The sequence below is a fragment of the Nylanderia fulva genome, unplaced genomic scaffold (genome assembly GCF_048542155.1).
Source record: "Nylanderia fulva isolate GAGA-0341 unplaced genomic scaffold, ASM4854215v1 Scaffold23, whole genome shotgun sequence".
NCBI classification, from domain to species: domain Eukaryota; kingdom Metazoa; phylum Arthropoda; class Insecta; order Hymenoptera; family Formicidae; genus Nylanderia; species Nylanderia fulva.
This window is the reverse complement of record NW_028190293.1, coordinates 2,871,741-2,899,328: the sequence shown is the minus strand read 5'-3', so window position 1 is coordinate 2,899,328 and position 27,588 is coordinate 2,871,741. Positions and strand designations below refer to the sequence as shown.

At 33.3% G+C, this 27,588-nt stretch overlaps 2 protein-coding genes across 2 annotated transcripts in view; both read left to right on the top strand.

Moving 5' to 3' along the window:
- Nucleotides 1-17,884, top strand: part of LOC114931480 (Z band alternatively spliced PDZ-motif protein 52) — a 35,740-nt gene extending 17,856 nt beyond the window's left edge. Inside the window, exons 6-20 of the mRNA XM_085483156.1 lie at nt 49-208; nt 343-395; nt 657-912; nt 2,885-3,073; nt 3,268-3,367; nt 4,087-4,233; nt 4,867-4,923; nt 5,964-6,093; nt 6,580-6,624; nt 8,590-11,754; nt 11,900-12,530; nt 13,918-14,104; nt 14,189-14,309; nt 14,548-14,663; nt 14,829-17,884. Coding sequence (XP_085339282.1) covers nt 49-208; nt 343-395; nt 657-912; nt 2,885-3,073; nt 3,268-3,367; nt 4,087-4,233; nt 4,867-4,923; nt 5,964-6,093; nt 6,580-6,624; nt 8,590-11,754; nt 11,900-12,530; nt 13,918-14,104; nt 14,189-14,309; nt 14,548-14,663; nt 14,829-14,906 — 5,435 coding nt within the window. The 3' untranslated portion in view covers nt 14,907-17,884. The remainder of the gene's footprint in view (nt 1-48; nt 209-342; nt 396-656; nt 913-2,884; nt 3,074-3,267; nt 3,368-4,086; nt 4,234-4,866; nt 4,924-5,963; nt 6,094-6,579; nt 6,625-8,589; nt 11,755-11,899; nt 12,531-13,917; nt 14,105-14,188; nt 14,310-14,547; nt 14,664-14,828) is intronic.
- Nucleotides 17,885-20,078: 2,194 nt separating this feature from the next.
- LOC114931510 (putative tubulin polyglutamylase TTLL2) lies at nt 20,079-27,362 on the top strand. Its single transcript, XM_029303595.2, has 11 exons — nt 20,079-20,416; nt 20,640-20,690; nt 21,371-21,603; nt 24,177-24,302; nt 24,591-24,694; nt 24,793-24,925; nt 25,005-25,281; nt 25,751-25,953; nt 26,051-26,314; nt 26,481-26,770; nt 26,973-27,362. Exons 3-11 carry the CDS (start codon nt 21,526-21,528, stop codon nt 27,091-27,093), a joined length of 1,596 nt encoding a protein of 531 aa, XP_029159428.2. The 5' UTR covers nt 20,079-20,416; nt 20,640-20,690; nt 21,371-21,525; the 3' UTR covers nt 27,094-27,362.
- Nucleotides 27,363-27,588: the final 226 nt, after the last annotated feature.

The following is a 27,588-nucleotide window of genomic DNA, read 5'->3' as shown; positions in this document are numbered from 1 at the left end:
TCTAGCCGGCCCATTGCATGCCCATACGATAACTTGTTTGCGAAATAGCGGAGCCAAATATCGTGAGCGGCGTGATAACGCCGTCCTCGCCCGCCCTGACAGGACTGAGGCCAGTCCAAGCACCGGAAACAAAGCCGCAGCCGTCGACGCCGCAGACGAGCTTACCACCAGGACAGAACATTTGTGCCGAGTGCGAGAGGCTCATCGTGTAAGTTTACATGATCCGGGACGCGTTTCTTTTATTTTCAGAAAATAGATATCGGCGAGAGGAAGGTAGTAGTTCCCGGTGGTCTCCATCGCGTTCCACGACGATAACCACTTCCGACTTCCGGACATATCAAGTGTCATATGCGGATTTCTAGTTCTCAGATTAAAGCTTACGTTATCCATGATTTGTAATATTAATTTTGGTTCATTTAATTTATATAATTTATATAATTTATTTAATTTATATAATTTACTATCACAATATTATTCTGAAATTTTTGCAACAGTAAGTTGAAGAACTGCCTTTTAGTCTGAGAATTGAGAAACTCGCGCGCGATAAATTGGCGAACGCGATTATTGCCGAAGGGCTTCATCGAGTGATCGCTTCCGATCCGACATTTTCCCGGCCTAGTTGTCATCGCGTTTTTTTCTCTACTTCCCTGTCGTAGTTTCTTCAAGGACAGAATTTTACTCCTCCGTGAGCCACGCGGTTGGCGGAAGGGCCACTTCACCGAGATCACCCACGCCTCTGTTTCATGCTATGGGCGGGGGTGGTGGTGCGACTGACGATAGCAGGAACCTCGTATCGCCGGACGAATCGAGGAATCCGGAAACATCGCAACAGCAAAAGCAGGAATCTTCCGCCGGGTCGGGCTCATCGACACCGGGCGGTGTCGTTTGTAACAACTGCGACCGATTGATCGTGTAACTATTTACGAGCAAGACTCTTGCCACCCTTGTGTGCACGAGACGGCCGCGGCGGGTTTTTCATTTTGACGTCTTCGAGATGGTTCCATTCTTATATTGAAAGCGAATTGCGACATGATTTATTAATTTTTAGGAATTATTTATTTGGTAGTGCGAAATTTCATCCATCGATACAAACATTCAAAAATGAATATTAATCAGGAAAATTCTCTTCAAATTATTACATTTTTAAGACACAGAGCTAATCTTAATTAGAAATCTGCAGAAATATATCATTATTATTTTAGCGAGTTATTAATAAAATTATCAATAATGACGATCATCAATTTCAACAACAAATCTCAACTAACAAATCAATATTATATTAATGAAAATTTAAATTAAGATTAATGAGAGATATATTGGATCGATTAATATTTTTTAAGTTAATCTCTTCAGAATATCAATAATATATGCATACAGATTATAATTTGTAATTTAATTTAAAATGGAAGAATGTACAAATAATGGTTAAACGCTATCATTGAAGCATAATATAATTTAACTCTTATTTATACCAATGGTCCTTCTCATTGATTGATTTAGATTTAAAAGTTTTTCCATTAATATTTATAATTTAATATATATGTCGTAATCGTTCTCAATTAGAATTATACATCTCGTACAATAGTCAAAAAATTCCAAAAACGATGCCGTTTGAATTGCTCGATTATCGTACGCTGATATCATCTGAAAGACTCCGTTTCTAAGAAAAGTATGCACTGTTTCTTCTAATTTTAATAATCGAAATTAGATAAAACTATTTATAGAAAAATGCAGGAATATATATAACATATAAATACATATAAATACAAACACAGACGTGTATGTAATATATGCAAGTATATGTGTATATACATGTATTATGAAACTCCAAAATATATGAAAAGTAAATTAGTAAATTAACAAGAGAATAAAATAAATTTTAAAAATTACAAGAAAAAGTGCACATTTTTCCTTTGATGAATTCGGAGCACGCCTTTCTCTGCCGTTTCTTTTCGTCAACATCGCTTCTTCAAAAAAGCGACTATATCAATCGTTGTGCATTTTTGTCACTGTTGTGTCAGGACAAATTTCGATCATTTGTAATCATTCAAGCTTACAGCTTACAACCTACTGGAAGTCGTATCTGGGCGAGACAAAAATTTCTCTTTTGCTCGCAGCTTGAATGCAGCCCTATCTAAATGTCTTTTCACTCTCTGCACTCTTAATGGCACCTTTTCAACGCATTTACAGCACACTGAATGATTATAGCAACGTAAAAATGCTTTCGATGTTGTGAATATTTTTGTGGATTTTTATTTTTGTCGTATTTTTATATATAAAATCTTTTTATATTTTTTTTATTACTTTACTATCAAATAGCGAAAAGTGTCATTTTTTATTCAAAAATTTACAAACAATATTTTAGTCTCTCGATGAGAAGATATCTAAAATTATATACTTATTTTTTTATCAATTTTTTGGACCAATATAGAAATTATATTAAAAAATGTGTTTTCTTAAAAAATGAATATTATACTATGTAACAATATTTTATACTACACTTCAAAATATTACATCTTTTAGAAATTAATTTAGATTAGTTATTTTTATCAATATTATTTTAGAACTATTCACTTTGCTACAGAGATGAATTTTAAACAAATTCTTTGTAGCTTTACTCGTTTCATCGTTCTCATTCGTCGAACATAAATTTCATGGAGATCATAATACAGATAGTTATTTTCGGCCTCCTTCGTCGAGGTATCGAGTTTCCTCTATCTTTCTCTCGTTTTAAACTCGAGTGAATAGTAATAAAATATAAAACTCGTGGCACATCCGATGCGCCATTATCTCGCCCTGTATTGTTGTTATATTAAAGAACATAAATTACTGTAATGAGATGGAAAAAACTGGATCGCATTATTAACTTGCTATTTTTCCTTAGAGGTGTCTTCGTCAGGATCAAGGATAAAAATCTACACGTCGAATGTTTCAAGTGCTCGACTTGCGGCACATCCTTGAAGAATGTCGGTTATTACAATATCAATAACAAATTGTACTGTGACATTCACGCGAAACTCGTCGCTAGGCAAGGTGCACCAGCTGGTCTCGTACCCCTTACTATTCCTCCACCGTAAGTATTACAATGTAATATACTTGAGTATTGCATACTTTGAAAATTTAAGACATAATTTTACGAGAAATAAAAATAAAAATAAAATGACAGTCTCTTATAAAAAAAATACAAGTAAAATAAAAATAAATTTAAACAGAAAGATGAACTTTGATAATTAAATTTAAAAAATAAATTCCTTGCATTTTCGACAGAGGTGGCAAAGCACCAGCTAGCACTATTAGCGCGGCATTGGCGAATGCACCTTTATCGCCGCCTCTCAGCAATCACGGATCGTCGCCTCAGCCATTCTCCGTAAGTTGCTTCATCATAATTTCATTCTCTTTACGAGGCATGATCGCGGGCCGATTTTTTCGCGCACGCATTTTCTTGTCTGTTTTGGTATGGCTTATGAAGCGAGTATTTTGCATTAAGCGTGTGGCTTTGCTACACTCAAATGTGATTTTATGACGCTTTTTATGACCGCGAGTCGAGCAAAGGTTAAAACTTCTGACGCATTAACATTTATTTTTTCAAATCATTCTGAGGAAATAATGGACATACAATGCAAATTTTTTATTTTCTTAAAAAAACTTCAAATTCGTAAGAAGTCAATAATCTGTCATAATAATCATTCTGTTCAAAAGTTCAATTTTTAATTATTAAAGTTAATTATTAAATCTGTGAGAATAACTATATTCTACAAAATTATTTTTATGATTAAAAGGACATGCTAGACTATTTAATTATGTCAACATATGCATATTATTAAAAATATTTTAGCGCGCGTGATGTGTTTTTCGAACATTAATATCACATTTTTACAAAATCGATAGGAATATCTGAAGAGTCATTATAACTATGCTTGACATTTTAATAAAATATAAATTCGCGATCATTTGTAATCGTTGATTATTAAATTTCGAATAATCGCGAATGATGTTTATATCGCAATTGATTTAATTTCGACGACGCGTGCTTATTTTGAGAATTTAACAAGTGTGGTCTTTGCTTGGCACTAATCGCTTTTCTAGGCGTGCAATCGTACCAGCCCCGATTCCGGATCCCAGTGTACGTGGCGATCGACCTCGAATATGAACGGATGCATGAGGAACGGCGAGTGCAACGGCGAATCAAAAACGTATACGAGCACAATCACCATCCAAACAGGTGGCACAGAGGTTGGCAATGTGCTCAAAAATTTCACTTCTGTATTTGCTCATGCTAAAGTACCTCTAACATCCTTTCATCATAACTATCTTACATAAGACTACATCCTATAGAAATCAACGAAATACACTCTAATTATATAATATAATAATATATAGCATCAAAATTCTCATATAGAATCTTTTTCTAAAGTCTTAATATTCATGTAATATCATATATGTATAAATATCGTCTATTATAATATAAAATTTAGAAATGGTAATAGTTGTAATTCAATTTTTATATATAGTATCTGACACACGTATCGATTTATTTTTTAAATAATCGATATATTAACCATCATCATATGGAAATTGTTTAATGAATCAGATGTTAGTTGCAAAACTGATTAATTAGTCATCGACGAGTCATTTCACCGGAATGTCCTTGCGAACGTCAGCTTCCTCGACGACTACTCTAACTCGACCATCCAATTATACTAATCTTTAATTCGCGACTGATTATTTCGATCTCATGACTAATTAGTCTGTCGTAATTGGCAGCATTCCTAATGATGTTTCTTTTCTCTCTTTTTACCCTCTCTCCTGTTCATTTTTAATTGTTCGTCCCACGTGACATCGATGTATTGTTTTATCGCATTGCAGCCTACCACCCGCCTTGGCACCTCGCCTGTCGACCCACCCAGCTTACGATCAGTTCAGGTAAAGTCCTAGTACGATTCGTAACGCTCTCGTCAATCTCCTCGATCGCCCTTCAAAATCGTCAGTATTTCCCGACGATTCCGAAAAAATCGATGCTGTGCGAAACGTTGTTGCCTTTATATAATGTCGCGAAATTAATGAGAGTTTTCGTCATTGAAAATTGAATTGAAGATCAATTTAGTAATGCCTCGCTTGTGCGATTAGAAATGATTAATCTTTGAACTTTTTCACATCCCGACCATAGTGTATCTTTTTTCCCTTATTGTCGTAAAAGCATGAAAAGTTAAAACTGCTAAATGATTCTTTTATCACGCATGTGCTCGTATATAGAGGATACTTTTTTATTTATTATTTAAATAAAAATTCATAAGTTGATATGCATATTTAAAAAGCAACGAAATATTAGTTTGGACTATATGCTATAATTTGATATATATTTTTCTAAAGTCTAGTAATATGGTGTACGCATACTTTTATAGTTTTTATAGTTTTATGATTCTAAAAAGTTAAAAAAAAAAAGAATAACTATCATCACATTATCGACAATTTTTTTTTAAACGTCATGCACTGATAAAATGTATGCCGTACTTTATGTGATTTTTCTAGCAGAGATAATACTTTTTAATGTAGAAGGAACGTACAAAGTTCCTTTGCACGATATGGGTCACTGATTAACTTATCGCACTTTTGCATTAGGCGGTATCAAGGTACCAAAATCTCGCACATTATTCGGTACTATAAAACTTTTGCAATCTATTAAATGGATTAATTATGGATAATTATATGCATATATGTAACTTTTATTTCTCCTATGAAACAAGTGCTATTTTATTTTATTTATTTAATATAAAGATAAATGATTTATCTTATATAGATTTATCTAATATGAAAGAAGATAATTTTTTCTAATTTAATAAATGATTAAAATATCTCTTTATAAAAATGTTATGCAAAGAAAACATTCCATTTCTCATATAAAAAATTGCATCAAAATGTATATTATAATGAGTGCAATTAAGAGAATGTTTATGAATTTATAGGCACCAACGAGCAACAATCTTATTGGTCCTAAACCCTTCGGTGGATCGAGTGGTTTTTCATCAAATCTATCCCCGATTCCAACATCAAATATCGGTACTTTGCCACGTCCTCAGAGCCAGACTGTGACAGGTAAAAATTAATTTTACTATTAATATGAAAAGATCCGATAATAAATTTTGAAAAATTAGTGCAAGGGCGCGAGAGTGATGGGAATTGATTTATCCCATAAAATTGACGTTTGCTAACATCAAATCACACAAAATCTACGCGTAAATCTATTTCTAATTCAGATCACATTATATGCAAATATTACAACTACAAAGACAAAGAATTATAAACGAATGTGATGAAATCACATTCAAGGTATTTAAATATGTACATATTAAGATCCCAAATTCTTGCGAAGTTGAAATATTCGAATCGCGAGCAACAACGAATACAGAAAAGACAGCCTTTCTCTATCATCTTCTTCCTTAATTTCTTTTTTCATTTGAGAAATTTGCGTCGTTCTCATTTCGAAAAATTCGAAGGAGTGATCTTGTAATCGATCCAAGATAATCACGATCTCATCTCGTGCGTCCTTGGCTTAACTTTGCCTTCGATTCTTGCAAATAGGTCGATACTCTACCCTGCCAAAGCCAAAAAGTTCGCCTTTCAGAGGTACGACGAATAGATTAGAGCCGCCGGTTGACCGAGTTTCGAGCTTTGGCTGATACGCCTCCCTTGGCTTACATCCTCACATTTTATATCACTCTTTCACCTTTGCACGCAGCTCGTATATCGATCGATCGATCAATCATTGATTCTTGGTGGTTCGTATCGTATAATATCTTTTTAAGTAGAAAGAAAGAAAAGAAGAATAGGAGGAATTTTCTCCAAATTCTCAATCAACAGAACATTTTTCGGCTCCTTATCGTTCGTCGTTATCTCGACGACGACGGCGAACTCTGAGAGCTATGACAGTTTGTAGCGATCTTCCGACATGCACTTTGATTCCTTTTTCACATTTTATCAGTTTTTGCGATGCAAAATTGTCTTAGATTCATTAAGAGGAAAATTTAAATTAAAAATAATAATTTCATATTTAATTATAATATTTATATACAGGCATGATAAAAAAATAATAAAAGTTCTTTCTGGTAATTTTTCTCGATTTTTGTATAATATTATTGTATATTTTATGTATATGATTCCTCTTTTTAACAATTTATTCATATTAAGAAAAAAAGTAAATTTTATATTGTTAATTTGATTGACAAAATTTTTATTTTATTATTACGATTATTATTTGAGAAAATGTTATGCTCATCGGCAACTTTTTTGGATGATAATCAATCGCCACATTCCTTTGTCAGGTTTCATCGCGCGTTATCATACCTCTCTTTCCGTGCATAATCTTTCTTTTATCTTTTTTCAGCCGGTCCGTCTTTCAACCCGAAACCCCGACCCTTCTCCCTTACATTCGCATGAATCAATAGCTCTCGATGCCGTCGTCGTCGTCGTCATGCTGGCAACCGAAACGTAAACACGATCCAGATAATAAAAGTGTCAGGCTTTAAAAATTCATTTCGCTGCTCATGATTTTTCTTTCGAATCTTTGAAAATTTTTAATGCTTTTCAATAATTAAGAAATGAAGAAGAGAAGAATTTTCTCTAGCTGTTTAATATATATATTGATTAGTTTATCATCGTAATATTGCAATGCTAATGAATGCGTTCTTTTATGCACGGAATCATTTCCGTTTTACCTCTTCCGAGACACGAGAAAGAAAATTGTGAATCAGCCCATACACTTAATGATACTTTTAAAATTGCGCTTGATGACAATTCATATTGTTATCAATTCAGAATATTGAATGAATAAATGCAGATGCGAAATAAAGTACACGTTTTTTTCGTTGAACGAATGCACGTTTTTGATATTTTTATTGTGCCGTAATTTCTTCAATATTCAGTTACGCGAATTGATATTTAATGGTGTTTTTCTTCTTCGCTTCACATCGATGCTCTCAAAATGCATTCGAAAAGTATCGATGTTAATATGCATTATCTTCGCAGATATATTTTTACTACTTACGATCGAAAAAATCGATGTTTAACACTCGCAGGCTCGCAGCTTTCACGCTGCTCTATTTTCGAGTGTCAAGTGACTATTAAGAATGCACAGTTACTGATTTAGATACTAACAATTAAAAATCTTCAAAAATTAAATTTTCATAATGTCTTATAGTATCGCTTCTTAATTTAGCATCGGGCTGTGCTCGTGGTTTCATTCCACCGAAAATAGCCAGACTAAAATGCATTTTTTTTCAGACACGTAATAAATGTATAAATATTTTTAATATGTATGTATATATGTCAAATTAAAAATATTTATTTATATATTGTATATATACACATATATATATATATATATATATATATATATATATGTGTGTGTGTGTGTGTACATATATCTTATATATATAATATGTATATAATTTATACATATTATTTATTATTTACACATATACATATATATATATATATATATAAACATATATGTAAACAAGTATTTGTAATAATGTATTATTGAGTGTTATCATCTGAGAATTATTTGGCAAGTTTAAATTGCGTTTGCATATTTAAAACACATAATTTCACGGATTTGGCAGAAAAGTCGAAGAGACCACGGGCGCGCGCGATTTATCGTGCTTTTTACTTACGGCAGATTTCTCTGTTTTTTTTTGTTTTGTTTGTTCTATCTAACGTGTCACGACGAATCTAATCCCATTACTCATCCTCAACAAACGCATGCATCCATACATTTTTCGTGTCGTGTACATCTGTTTTTACTCTCCTACGTTTTCGAACTGATCCCTCTCTCTGTCATCCATCGCGTATTTATCGCCTCAGAAATTCCCAGTAGTGAAACTTACGAAAGGTCCTACTATTACGAGATCGCGGAGAGTACAAGAGACCAGTTTTCTCGTCCTGGCTCTGCAAAATCCCGTCGGAATCTTATGTGGCCGCCTCCAAAACCCCTCGAAGATATCACATATCCTACCGCTAGTCCCATCTATATCAATCCAAATTCTGTCCTCGACAGAAAGTGCCAACAGGCGATCAAAGAGAAACGTGCCAGCATTGAAGCTTGCGAGCGAGCTTTGAGCTATAGAGCAGAAAAACATCGAAACCATTGGGAGATCGAAAGAACGTCGATAGAGCACGGAATTGATACAATGGATCGAGTGAGTTGTCCCGGACAACCGATGTACCAACGCGTCGAGCTGGTAGATTTCAACCGAAATTCTCGAGCGGATGTGACGACATCGAGGCCAAGTTCGACCGACAGCGTCCGAAGATCGTTGACGCCTACCAGAATCGTTCAACCGATTCCGAAACCGTGGACTGCAACTGTCAGCGGTGGCGGTACCAATCTTTACGAGCAGAGTTACGCGATACAGCGGGAAGAACAGCCTGGACAAGTCTGCAGTAAGAAGTTCGTGCAACGGGAGATCTGTCGGGAAAGTATATCGGGCGGCAAGGAACAGCGAGCGTATAAAACGGAAATCTGTCGGCAAACCATCTGCTCGAAACCACCCTTGCCGATACCTAAGCAGGAACCAGCGGAAGTGGAGAAGGAAGTCGATACCGAGATTATTGATCTGAGAGACGATGAGACGGACGACGCGGAAGCTTCGAAGGGAATCCAGGGCGAACACGATTTTATCACCGAGACAGCTGAAGAGACCGTGAACGGTATGCATGTGAAGCAGTCGGCGACCTTCGAAAAAACCATGGAAAGAGTGTCCTCGCCGGAGAGATCTAGTACGCCGATGATTGAGAAGATGGAAGATGCGACGGAATCTCAATGCATTGCGAAAAGAACCGAGACACATATTAATCGGAAAGTGGAGGATACGGCGGAAGAACGGACTATTGAAGAATCCGCTGAGACGGTTACATCAGCCATCGATGCTCAACAGATGTTGGAGAAGGTCAAGCAAGAGGAAGAGGAAAGAATGAAAGAAGAGGAAGAAGAAGAGCGAAAGAAGGAAGAAGAAGAAAAGAAAAGGCGGGAAGAAGAAGAGCAAAAACGTCAGGAAGAAGCAGAGAGAAAAAAACAAGAAGAAGAGAAAGCCAAGAAGCATGTGACTTTCAATGAAGAAGATGAAGAGGTTGAAGAAGTGCGAGAACAACCGCTGGGCAGGACTGTCGTACGAGAGGAACGAATTACGGAATCGGATGGATCCACTCCAGGACGTTGCAAGGTCACGAAGGAGACCTATGAAGAGATCACCGAGGAGGTTCTGGTCCATGAACGCGTGAGAAGAAAAAAAGCTGTAGAAGACGAGCGTAGAAAGAGTTTACGGGAACAAGTGGAGGTTCATCAGAGCCTTCGAGATCAACAAGCACCGGAGAGACGGAATGTCGTTGCGAGGTACAGCCAGCAGCCTCAGGAGACCATGGAGACGTGCAAGAAAAAAGTGCAGTTCTTGAAGGAGACGGAAACGGGACCGAAACCTTTGCCGGATTCATCCGTGAAAAATTCCACGCCGAAGGAATGGAAATCCGAGATGGTGAACGCTTTGACAACTGCGCCTGATCGATCTTACGCATCCTTAAACGCCACTTCTAGCGTAAAAGAACTTTACACCGAGGAAACTATTTATCTTCATAAATGTCGACCTAAACCACCCAAAAAAGAGCCTCGACCAATCTCGCCCTTTCAGCAAGCGTTGACGATAGCGCCCGAACGATCCTATACTCCTTTGAGTCGCGAAATCGGGCCGGAAGATCAGCAGATCGCCGGTAGATCGCAGACTCCGAGTCTTCAAGGTCAAAATGGTCACTGCCCGCCGTTGAATATTCTGTACGGCAACGAGGATACGACAAAAGAATCTTATTTTGCACGAGAGCAATGTGTCAAACAGAAAGTTAAAGAATCCGGACCACGACCTTTGCCTACACCGCCGCCCGATCATCGTCTGAGAGATTCTTCAGCATCGCCTGGAAAGAGATTCCGACCAGAAACGTCAAAACCGATTACGGCTGGTCTGAAAAAACCGGACGCTATACCGGGGTACCAGAAAAATCTAGTAACAATGAAGTGGGATCCGGTGGAAGGTCAGCCATTTATTCCTAGCAGAACGCCTACTCCGACACCTGCTAGATCTAAATCACCTGCTCAAGGACCACCCGAGCCACCAGCTTGTTACGTAAAAACTGCAGCCCCGAAGGTTCGAGAGGATCCACCACCGTCGAAACGCGGCGGATCGGTTCATTTTCCGTCGCGCAAGACTATTTCTTATCACGTGGAGGAGGATACTGACCACGGACATAAAAAGGAAGAGTATTCCGCTTCGAGGACCGTCAATTACGACGAGAAGGAGACAAGCAGTCTTGACGCGGGTCCGACCGACGCGCTGTACGCTCAGTTTCAGGAAACAAGATGCATGACCAGCGAGGAAACCAACGAGCAACAAAACACTCAAGTGAAGAGAGCTCTTCAGGTAGTCGAGGATTACGAAAAATGCGAACGGAAGAATATATTGCCACCGCAAAGTACGAAAGCAAGCGTCTGCGCCATCAGCAAAGTGAGTCACACGAAGCCTACCTTGACGTGCCCTATGATATCACAAAGCAGTTCTGCGTCGAACAGACAGCCGACGTACAACAGTTCGACAGAAGTGCGTCATGTGCAATACGGGATTCCCTCGAAGTCTTGTTCGGAGACCGGGGTGACCGTTCTACCTTGCAAAGCGCATTCGGATCGTGGTACCAAGGCCGGCGTCGTCGTGGTACCCTGCTGAGGATTCTCAAACCGCCTGTCCTAAATCCGGAATCTACGTGACGTCTACGAACGACCGGTCGGGCGTGTGCGTGTCTCCGTGTTTCGATATGCGACCTGGTACCTGTGGTCAACCTTCGGGCAGCTGCGGTCGCGAATCAGCCTGCGACTTCAACATCCCCGGTTGTCCTAATAATGCGAATGTCTGCGTTACTCCATGCGCGGACGGTTCCGTCTGCGTGGCACCCTGCAAGAAGCCTGGTCCGAATCAGTCGAGGACGAATCTGCCTTTTCCTCAAATCCCGCTTCCTTATGACGAAACTCCTCCGCCGGTTCCTCAACACTCAGCCCCGAACTTCAAGCCTCGCACTAACCTGAGTGGACAACTTGCGCGACTGACCACTAAGAACGGCCAACGAAACGTGCAGACGATACAGCTTTACAAGCCGTTCGAGCCCCAGGCGCAAAATCAGCTTCCTCAGAAAAACTACAGCGAGAGTACTTACTGCCATACTCAAAGCTACCATTGCGAATCCGGCAATCATTGTCAGAATAACCGAAACCAGATCCATTGTGATCCTCTTAGTAAGACCCAGAATTTAGTAGACCCACCAAATTTGTCGTCCCATCCGGATATAGGTACCGGAGTCGGCGGCCCCGGAGTTGGCGCAAGCTCCAAGAGCGGATCATTTGCCGGTAGCAGCGCGCCTAAACGCGGACGCGGCATTCTGAATCAGGCTGTCGGAGCGGGATCGCGTATACCACTATGCGCTCACTGCAATTCATACGTCAGGTACTCGGAACTGATTGTCCAGCTCGATGATTATGATGCCTGCTATTTTCAATATTGTTTTTCGTATCTGTTTTGCTTCCAATATTTTTTCTCCTCAATCTTTGTTTTCGCATTGATATGTGTCTATGTGTATGTGTGTATCTTTTTCTGTTTTTTTTTAGGTGCTGTATTTATTGTTGCTGAAGAGTCTTTTCGTTTTAAATCGTTCGAAAAATTTATTTCATAAAATGCCCATATATTTTTTGCACTGCCGCGCTAATGCGTTTAAATATATTTCTTAAATTATGTTTTACATTTCTAAGTGCTGAATTATTATCTAATCACTTTGAACCACTTTAAAAAATGCGCTAAATATATTGTAACTATAAAAAAATTATTATTATATTGAATGCAATGTTCTTTTGAAACTGTTTCTTATTTAATTTTAATTAAAGTAAAACTTCAGATTATCAAATTAATATTTTAGATATATTGTAAATTTTGTGCTATAATTTTAATTCATCAGTACATATATAATTTTATAATTTTAATTCTATAATTATATATATATATAATTTTATAATTTTAATTTTATAATTTTAATTCATATTTAATTAATATGATTTATGTATAAACATATAGCTTACGCAAAACTTTTTCGTCGTATTTAAAACGCTTGAAAATCTATATTTTTGCTTATCCAAGTGATGTCTACGAGTTTATTGTTTGTACTATAATTACCTAACTGCAACTTAAATAACAATTGATTTCCGTTGCACGTTGTTGACAGCTAACGGAGAAAATACTAATCACAAGTCGAGTAATCACAATGGCTTCACCCTAAAGCCAGTGTGCTGTAAAGGCAACAAAGAGTGCATAAGGTTTGTATAAAAAGTCTGCTTTACGCGTAAATGTTCATTAACACTGATATTTTGAAAAATACACGGAGAGAATTTTCTCTTAGAATTTACCCTGAAAATCATGGTAATCGTGGGATAATATGATGTTGGAAGAATTTTGTAAGAATTTCTCTGATTAATATTTACCACAATAAAAATATTAATATGTACATAGTAAAATTAATCGAGTATATTTTTTATCTTATTGTGGTAGATATTAATATTTTTATTGTGGTAAATATTAATCAGAAAAACTCTTATAAAATTCTTCCAATATTATATTGTTTCACGATTACCATGATTTTCAGGGTAAATTTTAAGAGAAAATTCTCTCTGTGTATAATATAACCCTTGTGTTCAGCTTTATTATTATTGTAAAATATCAGCTTATTATGCTTTGTTCATAGCTAAAAAATACTACCTAATATTGTCTCATGATAATTATAAAATAAATAAATTAATTAATTTTATATATATTAATTACTACATTAATTACAATATAATCACAGAGGGCCCTTCATCACTGCTTTGGGTCAAATCTGGTGCCCCGATCACTTTGTCTGTGTGAACGCTCAATGCCGTCGTCCTCTTCAGGACATCGGTTTTGTCGAGGAAAAAGGACAGCTCTACTGCGAATACTGCTTTGAGAAATTTATCGCGCCCTCGTGTAACAAATGCAACAACAAGATCAGGGGCGTAAGTATACCGCAATTTATTTAATGACGCGCGATTGTCAAATGATGATAATTCGATTAATTAATCATTTCTTTTAATATTCAGGACTGTTTGAACGCAATTGGAAAGCACTTCCACCCTGAATGTTTCAATTGCGCCTATTGTGGCAAGCTTTTTGGCAACACTCCGTTTTTCCTGGAAGAAGGATTGCCCTATTGCGAAGCTGGTTAATATTTTTAATTATCATAATCTCATTTACTTAATAATAATTAATCATAAAAGATATATAGTATGAAATTGATACATAAATGTAAAGTAATTTATTTTAAAATTTTGATACGTCGTCATTATATTCAATACGTTTTTTTTTCAATGTTTTGTAATTTTTATTTATTTAATTATTTAATTAACTATCAAAATTAAGATTGCTAAAAGAAAATTAATGAATAATCTCTTCTTTACAGACTGGAATGAGCTGTTTACCACGAAATGTTTCGCATGTGGATTCCCAGTCGAGGCTGGAGATCGTTGGGTGGAGGCCCTAAATAACAATTATCACAGCCAGTGCTTCAATTGCACGGTATGTAACAATAAATTACAACTTCAAGACTTGTATTTTTTATTTTAATCTACTTAAATTTTCAAAATTTTGTCAACTTTCTAATGTATCAAAAACTGCAATTTAAAGTAATATGTAGTTTTTTACGGTTTGTATTAAATGTATATCTCTTTATTAACTTATCAGATGTGCAAGAAGAATCTTGAGGGACAAAGCTTTTATGCGAAAGGCGGTCGCCCGTTCTGCAAAAATCATGCACGTTAAGATCACATACTCTCGACCATCGCAAATGATCGATGGGATGATGAGAAGAGACGAACAGGAAGAGCAAACTAATGAAGAGGAGAGTCTAACGAAAATAAGAAACGTACAGTGTTAATACACGGATTACATTATCGTGATTACTTTCTTTTTTTGTGTCTTGACCGAAATTATTTCACTAACCCATTGTCAAATCCGCGAGGAATCTTTCATATAAGTAATATAACTACGAAAATACAGGATCAATTAGGGTGATTTTGACGAAAATAATCTTTATCATTGAGCCTGATAACGAATTGTAATATTGTTAAAAGTGTTAATTATTTATAGAATTAGATATCGCATAAAATGATATTTATATATATCATTCAGGAACACGAATAAAGATAAAATCTTGAAAAAAGTGACGAATTATATTATTAATATGAAATGATATTATTTTTTTCCAGTGTCACCAATCACCCTGATTAATTCTACACAATGCACATTTTCACGAGACACTAGTAATGCCTTGCGTCGTCTGGCTACGAGAGAGTTATTAATTAATATTTATTATCTAGCTTAATTAGGAATGTGCGACGCAGGAGGACCAACAATCATTTCAATCCTAAAAAGATCAACGGAGACGCGCACACACAATCTCCGTTTCCTATTAATGAAGTTTATTAATTTATTAATTAATTTTTTTTTATTTATAAGCACATAATACGACACAACACACATTCAAACGGTATATAGTTTCTTTTACTCAAATATTCCTTGAAAAAACGGCATTATATGTAATTTTATAGACATCGCGACTTGCGCTAAAAATTTATTCGTGCTTTGTAAAGTTAAAAATGATCTTGTGTCTGTAAAAACGTGTCTGGTTTTCATTTACAATTTTATTTCAAGCCATGATATTGAATATATGAAACGTCGCGACGTCGACATCGCGAGCAAGCGGTATAATTAATTACGGTTGATGACATATCCTTGCACTTTGCGGTTCCCATTTAATAACAGGAGATTAAATCACGAGCCTTGCAGAGCTAGTGAAATACCTCGTAAAATCGTTCAGTAGGAAACACTGGAACGATACTACACATAACGGATACACCGCGAGTAAAGTCGTCGTTTTCTGATCACGGATCACGCAAAGGTCACCCGAGCAATTAGTATTATGTGAGTTAAATATCGCATAATTTTGTACTTCCAAGGTGCATCGGGATGCAGCGAACGTTAACAAATGTCTCGGATGGCATTCCATTTCTCAATGATCTACGATGACGATGAGAGAAAGAGAGAGAGAGAACACAATCAAGAGAGAATTAGATGAATGATTCATGAAGACGATTGAAAGGAAAGTGTGAACGATGAATGAATGTGTATAAAGAGAGAAATCGCACAGTTTTGATCAATTAAAATTGTGTACGATTACAATGTATTAGATTTGTGTTGAGAGATAGGTAACTTCGATGATTAACGATAATAATCAAAATCAGTTCAAGCAATTTCACTTCGCTGATGCATTCGCGTTTATTCCTGTGAGAAATTGGATCCTTTTACTATTAAAGTTTATTATCGCTACTTTCAGAACGATCATTTAATCATAAATTATATTTCAGATTTACCTTAATAAGCAATCAAACATATGTTTATTATTATTTTAAATATATAATTATAAATAATAACTATATATTAATATAAAATATTATTTCTTGATAAAGTAAAAGGATTAATCTCTAATCATACTCCAAAATTATTATTAATGAAAATGTCATAATAACAATATTATCATTGAATCATCAAAACTTTTCTCAACAAATTAAAAAAAATTATGCTCCAAGATATGCTAGTCAAATGTTTAAAATTTTGTTCTTAAAACATTATGTATAAATATTAAGTATTTGAATTAATATCGATAAATTGTTCTTAATTCATAGACAAAGAAAAATATACATGAAAAAAATAACAAGTAATATCTATTAATTTATGAGAATCAGCCCGGCATATTGTGTATATAGATTGTTAACGAGTAACCGAAGATACTTAATAGCTTTACTAAATCGATGACGAGCAGATATATATTCTCAGTGCATGCAAACTTTATCATAAGTCATCCGTCGTACCCTGGAATCGGCCGATTAAAGCTAAGACTGATAACAGGTTCAACATGCATTCGGGCTTTCATTTAATCAAACGATCGATCCGTCAGTTGAAAAAACGAAAGGCTGAAATTCGCACGGTAGGAACGACCTGCCGTGTGCTTTCACTGACAACTCTTAGCTCTTTAAACTCTTAGCTACTGTGATTTGTGACATCAATTCTTCATAAGAAAAAAAAATTCTTTAAAATTATTACTAAAACTCCTAATTTAAATTCACGTCTATACATTTTTGAAAAGTTATATTTCTAGTTGATTTATTTTTAATATAATTTCCTTATGCTAGATTTTAGACGTATACTCGTACAATATGTATGTAGATCTATGTTTACGATCTCTTTCTTGTGAAGACAACAATAATTGAATTTCTAATTTAACCCTGCAATCAGTTATTTATTATCTATAATCTTTTTCTCAAGATATGAAAATGCATGAGAACGATATATATCTTCGCTCCGTTTTACGAAAACATAGGGACTCAAATGAGATAATTATCATATTATTATGTTACTTCTAAACGAAGTTACCGAATTTTTTGTGCCATCTGCGCGAGTTTCTGTTATTGTGTAGTCCTAGTTTCTGTGAATGAGAATGAGCAAAAAAAGAAAAAAAGAGAAAAAGAGATTTCGACAAAACTCGTCTACTTGTGGTATATAGTATAATCCTATAATTATATAGTGCGCATAAATGTGTTTTAAACTATGTTCACGGCAATTCTGCAAAAAAAAATAAAATAAAATAAAAAAAGTATATTGTGCAAAGGGAATTCTTGATTTTCAGGGAATTTCGTGTTATGTGTTGCTTATAAAATAAAATAAAGTATATTTACTCAAAACTTATTCTCTGTCTTTCCTATCCCGCCAACACACACATGAAGTATTTAGAGAAATTAAACAGCATCATTATCTTAAAGTTTAATAATAAATATGAAATACGTTATACATTTTTCTGTATTATAAACTTCGTTATTAAATTTAATGAGCGTAAATAATTGAATTACGTAAAATTTAGAAGCTGTTATGCAATATAACAAGAAGAGCTTGTTTTCAGAAACGGTTTTAATCTACCAAACTTATAATAATATGCGAACAAATATAATTATTGCTATGCAGTTTTAAGTTATATTACGAAATTTCGGAAGCTCATCGAAATTATGTGAAAAGAGTTTCCAAGGTTCTCTTATCAGTCAAAGCGAGTTTTATGGGAGATTCGCGTGTTACACCGAGGTGTATAATAAAAACCAGTAAAGTAGTTCATGATAAAACGTACAAGAATGTCGTACGATTATTTACGAGTGTTATTTACAACTGACATTGGATACTTCAATGAGTAGAAGAATCGATTGAATTCTCAATTTTATTTTTAGACAAATAAGGCTATGGAACTATCAAATGTATATATCGGGCGTTATTTTTATTTAACGAAAGAGATCAATGCACAATCGAAATATCGCTCTTCAATATAAACAACTAGACTAATTTTTCCATATTTAAGAGAAACAATCTCTGCACTGTCTCATCGATTTGTCATTAGTATTGCCTTGCGGTACCTGGCCGCTTCTGAAGACAGATATGAAAAAAAATTTTGCCTTTCAAACTTCTAAAATACTTTATAAATAAAAACATGAAACGTTTACGAGTTAAATAAAAACCAGAATCTTATTAAAAAAGATAAAGAAATTTTTTTAGAAAGCGAATCTTTTACAAAAGTAGGACTTTATATAAAAGCAGAAAAAATATCTGTCAAAAAATATTTAGTCTTAAGAAAAAATATTTCAAATTTTACATTCGCAAATAAAAATTTCATTTAAAATTTAATTTAACATTACTTCATAAAACATTATTTAACTTTATTGTATGATCTTAAAATTATGTACAAATCCTCACAATTTATAGAAAATTATTTATACTCATAGTATTATATTTGTCATCAGAAAGTAGCTTTCTATAGCTTTCTTTCTCTCTCTCTCTCTCTCTCTCTTTCTTTGCTCATCTATACTTCATCTCTAAATATAATATTGAATATTCCAGTGTGTCCTATTACTCCTTTGCACGGATCCTTGCGACAAAAAGTATACGGTGAGGAATTTAATTCAAAGCGAGACATTTGACATTTGACATCAAGTTGTGACGTCGGTATTACGTTCGCTCTTTCTTGCGTCGATTTTTCTATTCCCTGAAATATTATACGTTTAATCTTCTTCTTTAGGTATTTAATCTATAGTTGTCCTTCGAACACTTAATTGTCAAAATTTTAACTGATTATTAAGCATATCATTTCGCAGTGATAAAAACGTTTCCACGAAATCAAGATAATTGGACATCCTAATTAGACATAATTGCTAAAGCTTAAACATTTTTCAAGAACGCTAATTATTCTTGTATCTATCTATCGTCGCGTGATATCTGACAAATGTCTTCTCTCTCATTCACGGAGTTTCCATAAATATCAATTATAATTATCCCTCATTATAGTTAAAAGTGCGTCACGTTGGTCTTTAAAAGCACGCAGTTGTTAGAGAAATATTCAATGTCACATTCAAATTTGAAACTATTGTTAGAACGTTGATATATAATGTGACAGTGGTGGAATAAATTTTATAGTTTAAATTAATTAGAAATGTTAATCATAATAATTTTACGCATTATTTGATTTTGAAAAGTTGACAAATATTTTTCTAAAAACTACTTTATTTCCTGAAATTCTAATTGTAATAGACCATTATATACCATTATATACCATTATATTATTTTGATACTTTATTGTAATATGTTCACTTTATTCTAAATTTTAGAGTTATAAATCAAAAAGTTGATAATTTAAGAAATGGAAAAGAGAAAAAAGTAATATTAATATAATATACATACAACTGCATTGTATTATATTCTGATTTCAGTGTATTGTGTTTCAAATTAAGGTCTAAAGTCTCATTAACTGGCATTTCTGGGTAGAGAAAATAATAATGCGCGTCGCGTGCTTCTAATAACCTTCCATAAATTCGTATTATCTAAAGTCTCTCGGATCCTTTCACAATAAGCTACTTTTGACCGCCTACTATTCGGCACTCTCTTCCGGCGTCCTTGCCGACCTTTGCGGCCATTCGCGGCGGAAAGCACATAAAAGCTGCAAGCGACTCACAGGTAACCTGCGCACCTGCGAACCAGTCGAAAGCGATTGCGTAGATCGGAACGTGGTTGTGCATCAGTGAGAATCGAAATCCCGCCTTGTCCACACACGCTATCTTAACGAGAAACATCGCGGACAAAAAGCTTCGATATATCGAAATCACGAATGACTTTCGACTTGTCGAATCGAAATGGCAGGCACAATTATCAGTGAAATTATTACCTTTGCTAATTACGACTGCGTAAGTTCTTGTGATCAGAGTTTTATAAATAAGATTATAATTTATAACAAATGAGATATTTTTATAAGATATTTTCTGTTTTATTCAAAATACATTATTTGTATTGTTATTTTTCTTCTTTCATAAATTTATATTATAAATAATATATTTCAAATATTTTTAACATTTAAAATTATTAATTTATATAAATTTGTAAGTAATGTAATGTAATCTTTATTTCCAGATAACTTTCTAAGGATTAAATATTATCGATAGATGTACATAACTTGCAGAGGTAAGTTTGTATATCTCCTACTTTCTATGCTAATACCGAGGGCCAAAATAAAGAATGCAATACACGTGGCATCGTTCGTGACTTACGCGCACTTTATGTGTTTGAAAACGTAACAAACTTGTCCCTGATATTGAGTTGTACTTGCACAACGCACATGCAAATGTTACTAACGTATCAAGAGATATATAATGCAAAATGTACTTTATTGTAAAATTCATATTAATTAATTATCTCACGCTTGATTCGTTGACTAATTTCGTTCACCACTTATATATAATATCAAGTACTAAAAACGAATCTACAACTCGTTATTGCTATTTTTATCTAGAAAGTTTAAATTATCTACAGTCATAAAATATATCTATGTTTATCTATTTCGCGCCGCTTATTGTTAGTAAAATTATATTTATTAAACTTTAGATAAGGATAGTTATTTGCTTTCATTGATACTTGTAATTTTTCATAATTTACAGTAAAAAAAGATCTGAAATTATATTATTTCATTTTTCGAAAAAATTAAGATAAAATAACAATCTTGATTTATTAATAAAAAAATTTGTTAATTTCTCAAGAGACAATAGAAAGTTGAGAAAATCTTGTAACTAACTTATCATCGCGTTTGCTAATATAAATATCTATATTTATATTAATTATTTAATTAATTAATTTTCTTTTTTTAGACTATAGCATGTCATTAATACATTTATGTGAAATGTATTATGTATAATGTAACATTGATGTAAAATGTATTATGTGTAATATAACATTGATATAAGCCAGCCAGAAAGAGATTTGTCGTATTTATTAAATATATTAAAAAATATGGTGCTTCGGTATGGCAGTGAAATGCACGGAAGGCCCTTTTGTGTTCAGATTAAATGAAAACGGTACCGGGCCGCATCTACTTGTGCAGGTACAGTTTTAATTGCATTTTCCACAATTCTACAGACGAGTGATCGTTGATAAGATTTTCGATAAAGCACAAACGCAAAACACAAACGAAATCATAGACCGAGTGCTCCGATCTACACGTAGAATCTCTACACGTCATTCGTTCGTTTTTGCACGAGCGTCAAAGTTTGCACGAGCGTTGGCGCGCGATGCATCGCGAACAATCGATTCGATTCGACGCGAAAGGTCGTCAACTCCGACGGAAAACGTATGTAGTACACACGATATGTAAACGCGGAGGTAGGTGCCTCCTAATTCAGCTTTTATATCCCTTGGAATTCCTTCGCGATACAATTACAAACTTAGACCTTAGCGCCCTTGAACCAAATACTTTTCAAGGTACACGATATACATATATGCATACCTGCAACGCGCCTCTGCGTGCATGTGCCGTTTTTAGACGCAACGATTAGATAAGTGCGACATGCAACGATAAAAAAAGCAGAAATTGGAAGATTTGATTGAATTTTGCTGAAATCTTCGACATAAGATTTCTCATTTTCATGCTATTTCATTGTATTTATATTAACATGTTATTTTACTTTTTTTTCTTCTCATTAAACTTTATTAAGCTTGAAAAAGCCATTATTATTTAAACAATATCGCAATTTTTTAATGCTACTAAATTTATAATTAAATCAAATTTAAGGAGATCTTTATTTAAGAAGAAGATTTAAAGTCCAATTCAAACAAATAAAATGACTTTGTAAATAAATTGTAATTAAATATTTAATCGCTTACGCGTGAAACTATGTGTTTTCTTTATTTCAAATAAATTCTAAATTCATAAAAAATAGATCAGGGAATGCATTCTATATCAACAATCTAATTATAATAATCAGAAAAATTTTTCATTTTCAATCATTAACATATAATATTATAATACTTTTAAATATTATTATATTATATGTAAATTCGAAAATAAAACGATGCAAAAAGATACTGCAAGTGATCAAAAAGCTCACTAGAAATATTAAACATGAAGTTAGTGCTATACGAAATTACCTCGTTCAACTTTATTTAAAATTAGGCCAATTGCTCGTTTGCCTTTGATAGTTAATAGCGGTCGAGCAAAATAGAGCAAAAAAGATTGAGTTATCCGTGAAAGGACAACTTAAAAAATGGAAGATTGCCAGTGACAGCAGTCTTTCGTATAATTCACGAGTCATTCGGAGTTTGCATAAATGTGTTTAAAATCAGAGTTCGTTCAAGACTCGGAAAATAGTTCAATCGTTTCGTACAATGTACGCTTAATCAAAATTAAATAATAATATACCTTGTGTCAAATACTATAGAATTTACAATTCCATTGCATGTTGCAAAAAAATCTAAATATATACTGCATTTAAGAAATTATCTTTCAAATCCGAAGACATATTAAATTATAACGTTAAATTATTATGTTAAACAAACATAGGTTCAATTAAATGTATACATGAAATTGATAATTAATCTCGACTGGTTTAACTACATTCGTAATCTCTTCCCAATTACTTCGCATAATTAGAGAATTTCCAAATTTTTTTAGTCATATTTTTTACGAATTATTTTTTGCAAAAACGTGTAATCTTATAAATATAAAATATTTATTTTAAAACAATTTAATTTTAAAGTAATTCGAGAATAAGCTCTTCAATTAAAGTGATGCACGTGTAGTCGTATGATGATTTAATTGTAATCACAGACCTTGGCTCATTTTTAATACTAAGAGCAGTCATTCCTAATGTTCTAATAACACGACAATAAATCAAGGGCGGCCATCACTATTTTCGTGTCTCACCCTTAAAAGTTTCACGAAACTTCGAAATGCGTAGTTTAATATCTAGAATTAATGAATTTACTTTCGCGCGGTTACGGAACTGTAAGTGGTTCCGCCTATCAATTTAGCCAATTATAGGAACCAATGCAACATGTATATCTATATATAGGTATGAATTAAATAGATATCGATTACGATATTTAGGTTGGTAACTGATATATATACAAGCGCATATTTCGCGAGATACTAAAATAAGTTATATGCATTTCGAATTTATTTATAAGAATATTTGTATCCACGAATCGATTGTGTGTGCATCGATAAAACTGCTATTTTTATCCAACATAATCTATATGAGTAGACATAATCTATATGAGTTACATAAAAAAATAGTATGCTTCAATTTAAAAAAGTTGTGAAACTATGAATATGTGAAACGTACACATATAAATAACATATAAATGCAATAATATGTAATCGTATAACATATTGATAATTGCAAGGCTGCTAAAATTGCGCTCATTGCAAATTTCCAAAGAATAAGAGCTACATTCTACCATAGCACTTTTTTACATCGTTGAAACATATTTCATATTATACTTACTGTTGCAAATAATCTAGATCAGGTGCGCTTTTGCGTTGCCATTTAGCAACGGAAAAAAATGAGCTCGAACACGCATATCGACATCCGACAGATTATAAAAAATATCTGGCACTTGGAATAACTGTCGAGCCAATATTACTCTTTCGCTCTATTCGCGAATTTTCTTCTACAGGTTTGCACGGAACGGGGGTGGCGAGAGTATGCCGGCGAAAATAATGTATTCAAAGATCGATGGAATTTATGGTGGCGGTCCGGTGGTTTTCCCACATCGCATTATAGGCCATTACTCCCCTGGCAGGTAATAATGCAATATTTCTACCCGCGTTTTAAAATCTCCATCCAAAATATTAACAATAAACATATATTTCACATAAAATTGCAAAAATAGCAAAAAATTTTTCCTTTAAATGTTTTTGCAGTTCTTTATTATAACAAATAACTTTTTAACTAAATAAAAATAAATTTTAAAAATCTATATAAAATGTCAACTATGCATTTAAATTGTCTCTTAATTATATCCGTTTAGATAATTTAAAATAGTTAAAACTTTAATCTCAGAACTTCAGTTAGATTATTTTTCGAGCAGTTTGTCAATCGGATTCCAAAAGGAAATTCCATTTGCCGAAAAGATAAACTGATTCGTCACTTGAAATGTATGAAAAAAGTCCATGGTCCAATTTATGACTTCAGGTATTATGACTGACAGACTTTAATTGTTTACTTGTTATTTTTCTATTATATTTAAAATATAATTATCTTTTTCTAACGATATTATTTTGTCGTATTAGTCCCACAGGATATAACTTGCCTTCCGAATACACGAAATTGGCCGAAGAATGTAGTCGTTATGAAAAGGATTACAAAGTTTGGATCTGTAAACCAGTTGGGCAAAGTCAAGGAAAAGGAATTTTTTTGTTTCGTGTAAAGCTTCTCTTTAAAAATATATCAGTGTAAATAAAAATACAAATTGCATAAATTAAATACAAATATATCTTTGCAGAAATTAAGCGATCTCTCATACGACAATGCCGCAGTTGCGCAAAGATATATCGAGAATCCTCTCCTAATTGGTGGATACAAATTTGATCTTCGTCTATATGTGTGTGTGCCATCATATCGCCCATTAACAATTTATTTATATAAAGAAGGTTTAGCCCGTTTCGCTACTGAAAAATTTTCTTTGGAACGATTGGACGATCCATTTCGACATCTTACGAATTTTTCCCTAAACAAATTGGGACCAGGCTATTCAGAGAAAAAGGAACGCGTTGGTGCTGGTATTTGACGCTAATTTTATTTATATTAAAAAAAAAACATTTTATTGAATCGCAATTAATTAACTACACATGTAAGACATTACATATACATATTTATACACTAAAATATCCAAAAAATGTAAATTATATTTAAAAAATTTTTTTGTTTGATTAAATTTTTTGTTAAAATTTTGTAATTTATTTTTGAAACGTATTTATATGTTATATATTTATATATTATGTATATATTAATTTTAATAGTTAGAAATTTGAATAAAAATTTTATTAAATTTATATATTGGATATAAAATTAATATCAAACAAAAAACTTTTTCAAATATAATTCACATTTTTAGATATTCATGTATACAATATGTGTAATGTCTTACATGTCTCAATTTTATTTTTCATTAATGTTTTGTTCCTAATAAATTATGTAAAAATTAAAAAACAAATTGAACTAGTACATAATTTTCTCATCTTTACATAGGGTGCAAATGGACATTTAGACAATTAAGAAGGTATTTCGAGCAATCAGGACATTTCGATTGGATTCTATGGCAAAGAATTTCTTGTTTAGTGACTTTAACAATTCTAAGTCAAGCGGCAGGTATTCCTAAATCCTCGAATTGTTTCGAATTTTTTGGTTTTGATGTGTTAATTGATGAAAATTTGAAACCATGGCTCTTAGAGGTAAATGTAAATAGAAATAATTCAATTAATTCAATGAATAATTAAATCCAAACAATCGTAATATAATGCAGAATTTATCTAACAAATTAAATTACAGGTGAACTTAAGTCCGGCTTTGAGTAATGACTGTGAAGTTGATTCGGAAGTGAAAAAACCTCTATTGCATGATTTATTTGATTTATTGGGTCTTCCAGTATGTAATACTGGACTTTCCCTGTTCACAATCTGGTCCTCCTCTGATCGCGTTGAAGAGGACGAGAGAGAAATGTCTTCCAAATTTAGTCGCTCCACAAAAAGGAAATCGAAACTCGGACGAGAAACCGATGCTTTTCTCAATTTTTCTCCGGATACCCGAACCATAGTAATAAATAAAATTATAAAAATAATATTTTTACTAGACGAGAAACATGAAAATGATAGTTTTAAAGATGATTGAAATAATAATTAATAATGTTATTAAAAAGGATTCATGTTTAGAGTACTGTTTATTCGAAAAAAATTACTGTTTAATCTTAATTTTTTCTCAGTTAAGACAATCAACGCCAGAAATCTGTTCAACTACCTGGTCTCATTACAACCCGCTATTAATGGACAAATATATACATCGAGGATATAAAGGAAATACAATCGAGAATTACGCTTCTAAAACGATTTGGGATAATGGTAGAGATTGGAGAGTTTCCTGCGTAAAAGAAGGCGGATGGATTCGTATTTGTCCATTTACTCGGATAAAACATATTGAAGATACGAAAAATGTAAAACCATCACCAAGAACTGTTGAGAACGAGATCAAGAATATGGTTGTTTCTATACAAAAGTAATTTTATTTTATTGAAATCTTTACTTATTGAAATTTTTATTATTAATTATGTGCTATCACACGTGTCATATTTCAGATTTAACTTTTTTCGATAAATAAAAAATTTTGTCATAAAATGTAGTGTTAACAAAATTCTCTACATGTCTAAATGCCAAAAAAATATGTGCAATAATCATTTAATATATATTTTATCCCATAGGTACTTAAAAGCCGCAAAGGAAGTGGAACAAAGAAACGAAAAACTCACAGATGAACAATGCAATGCTCTTCTGCAAAATGCGCTTGAATTAAATACAGAAGTTTGGCTGCCAGAAAAGTAAAAACCTAGAAGTCTGCGTTTTTTGCTCACGCCCACTATTTTCACATCTATTTACTGTTTATGCTTGTTAACTATAGCATATTATTTAAAAAATATTTTGTACAACTATGTACAATGTAGATTATAATGAACGTGCATTTTTATTCCATCGATCTTTGTATATATTGTACGTTGCATTTAATATATTTCAAAATAATTAATTGCAAAATTTTATGCAACAAACAATCAGACATTTAGTATTTACATTTAGCATTAAATGTAGCAGTTTCATGCTCAACTCACAAATAAAATTATTTTATTACAACATAATTGTTTTGTAATTTAATAATAATGAGAGTGTATTATAATTCCACGAAAAAATGTTTAATTTTAATCTAGATTTAAATTATTAAAATTATTCTTATTTTTATAATTATTAGCTATTAGATATATACCACTTAAAATTTAAAAACTTTATTATGATATCAAATTATAATTATTTTAATGTATAGTTATA

Excerpts from the sequence above, each read along its gene's own strand:
- LOC114931510 (XM_029303595.2), top strand. The coding sequence starts at position 21,526 with ATGGCAGTGAAATGCACGGAAGGCCCTTTTGTGTTCAGATTAAATGAA. Across the intron at positions 24,303-24,590 it reads GGCCATTACTCCCCTGGCAG|TTTGTCAATCGGATTCCAAA; the intron begins GTAATAATGCAA and ends TTTTTCGAGCAG. Across the intron at positions 24,926-25,004 it reads AAGGAATTTTTTTGTTTCGT|AAATTAAGCGATCTCTCATA; the intron begins GTAAAGCTTCTC and ends ATATCTTTGCAG.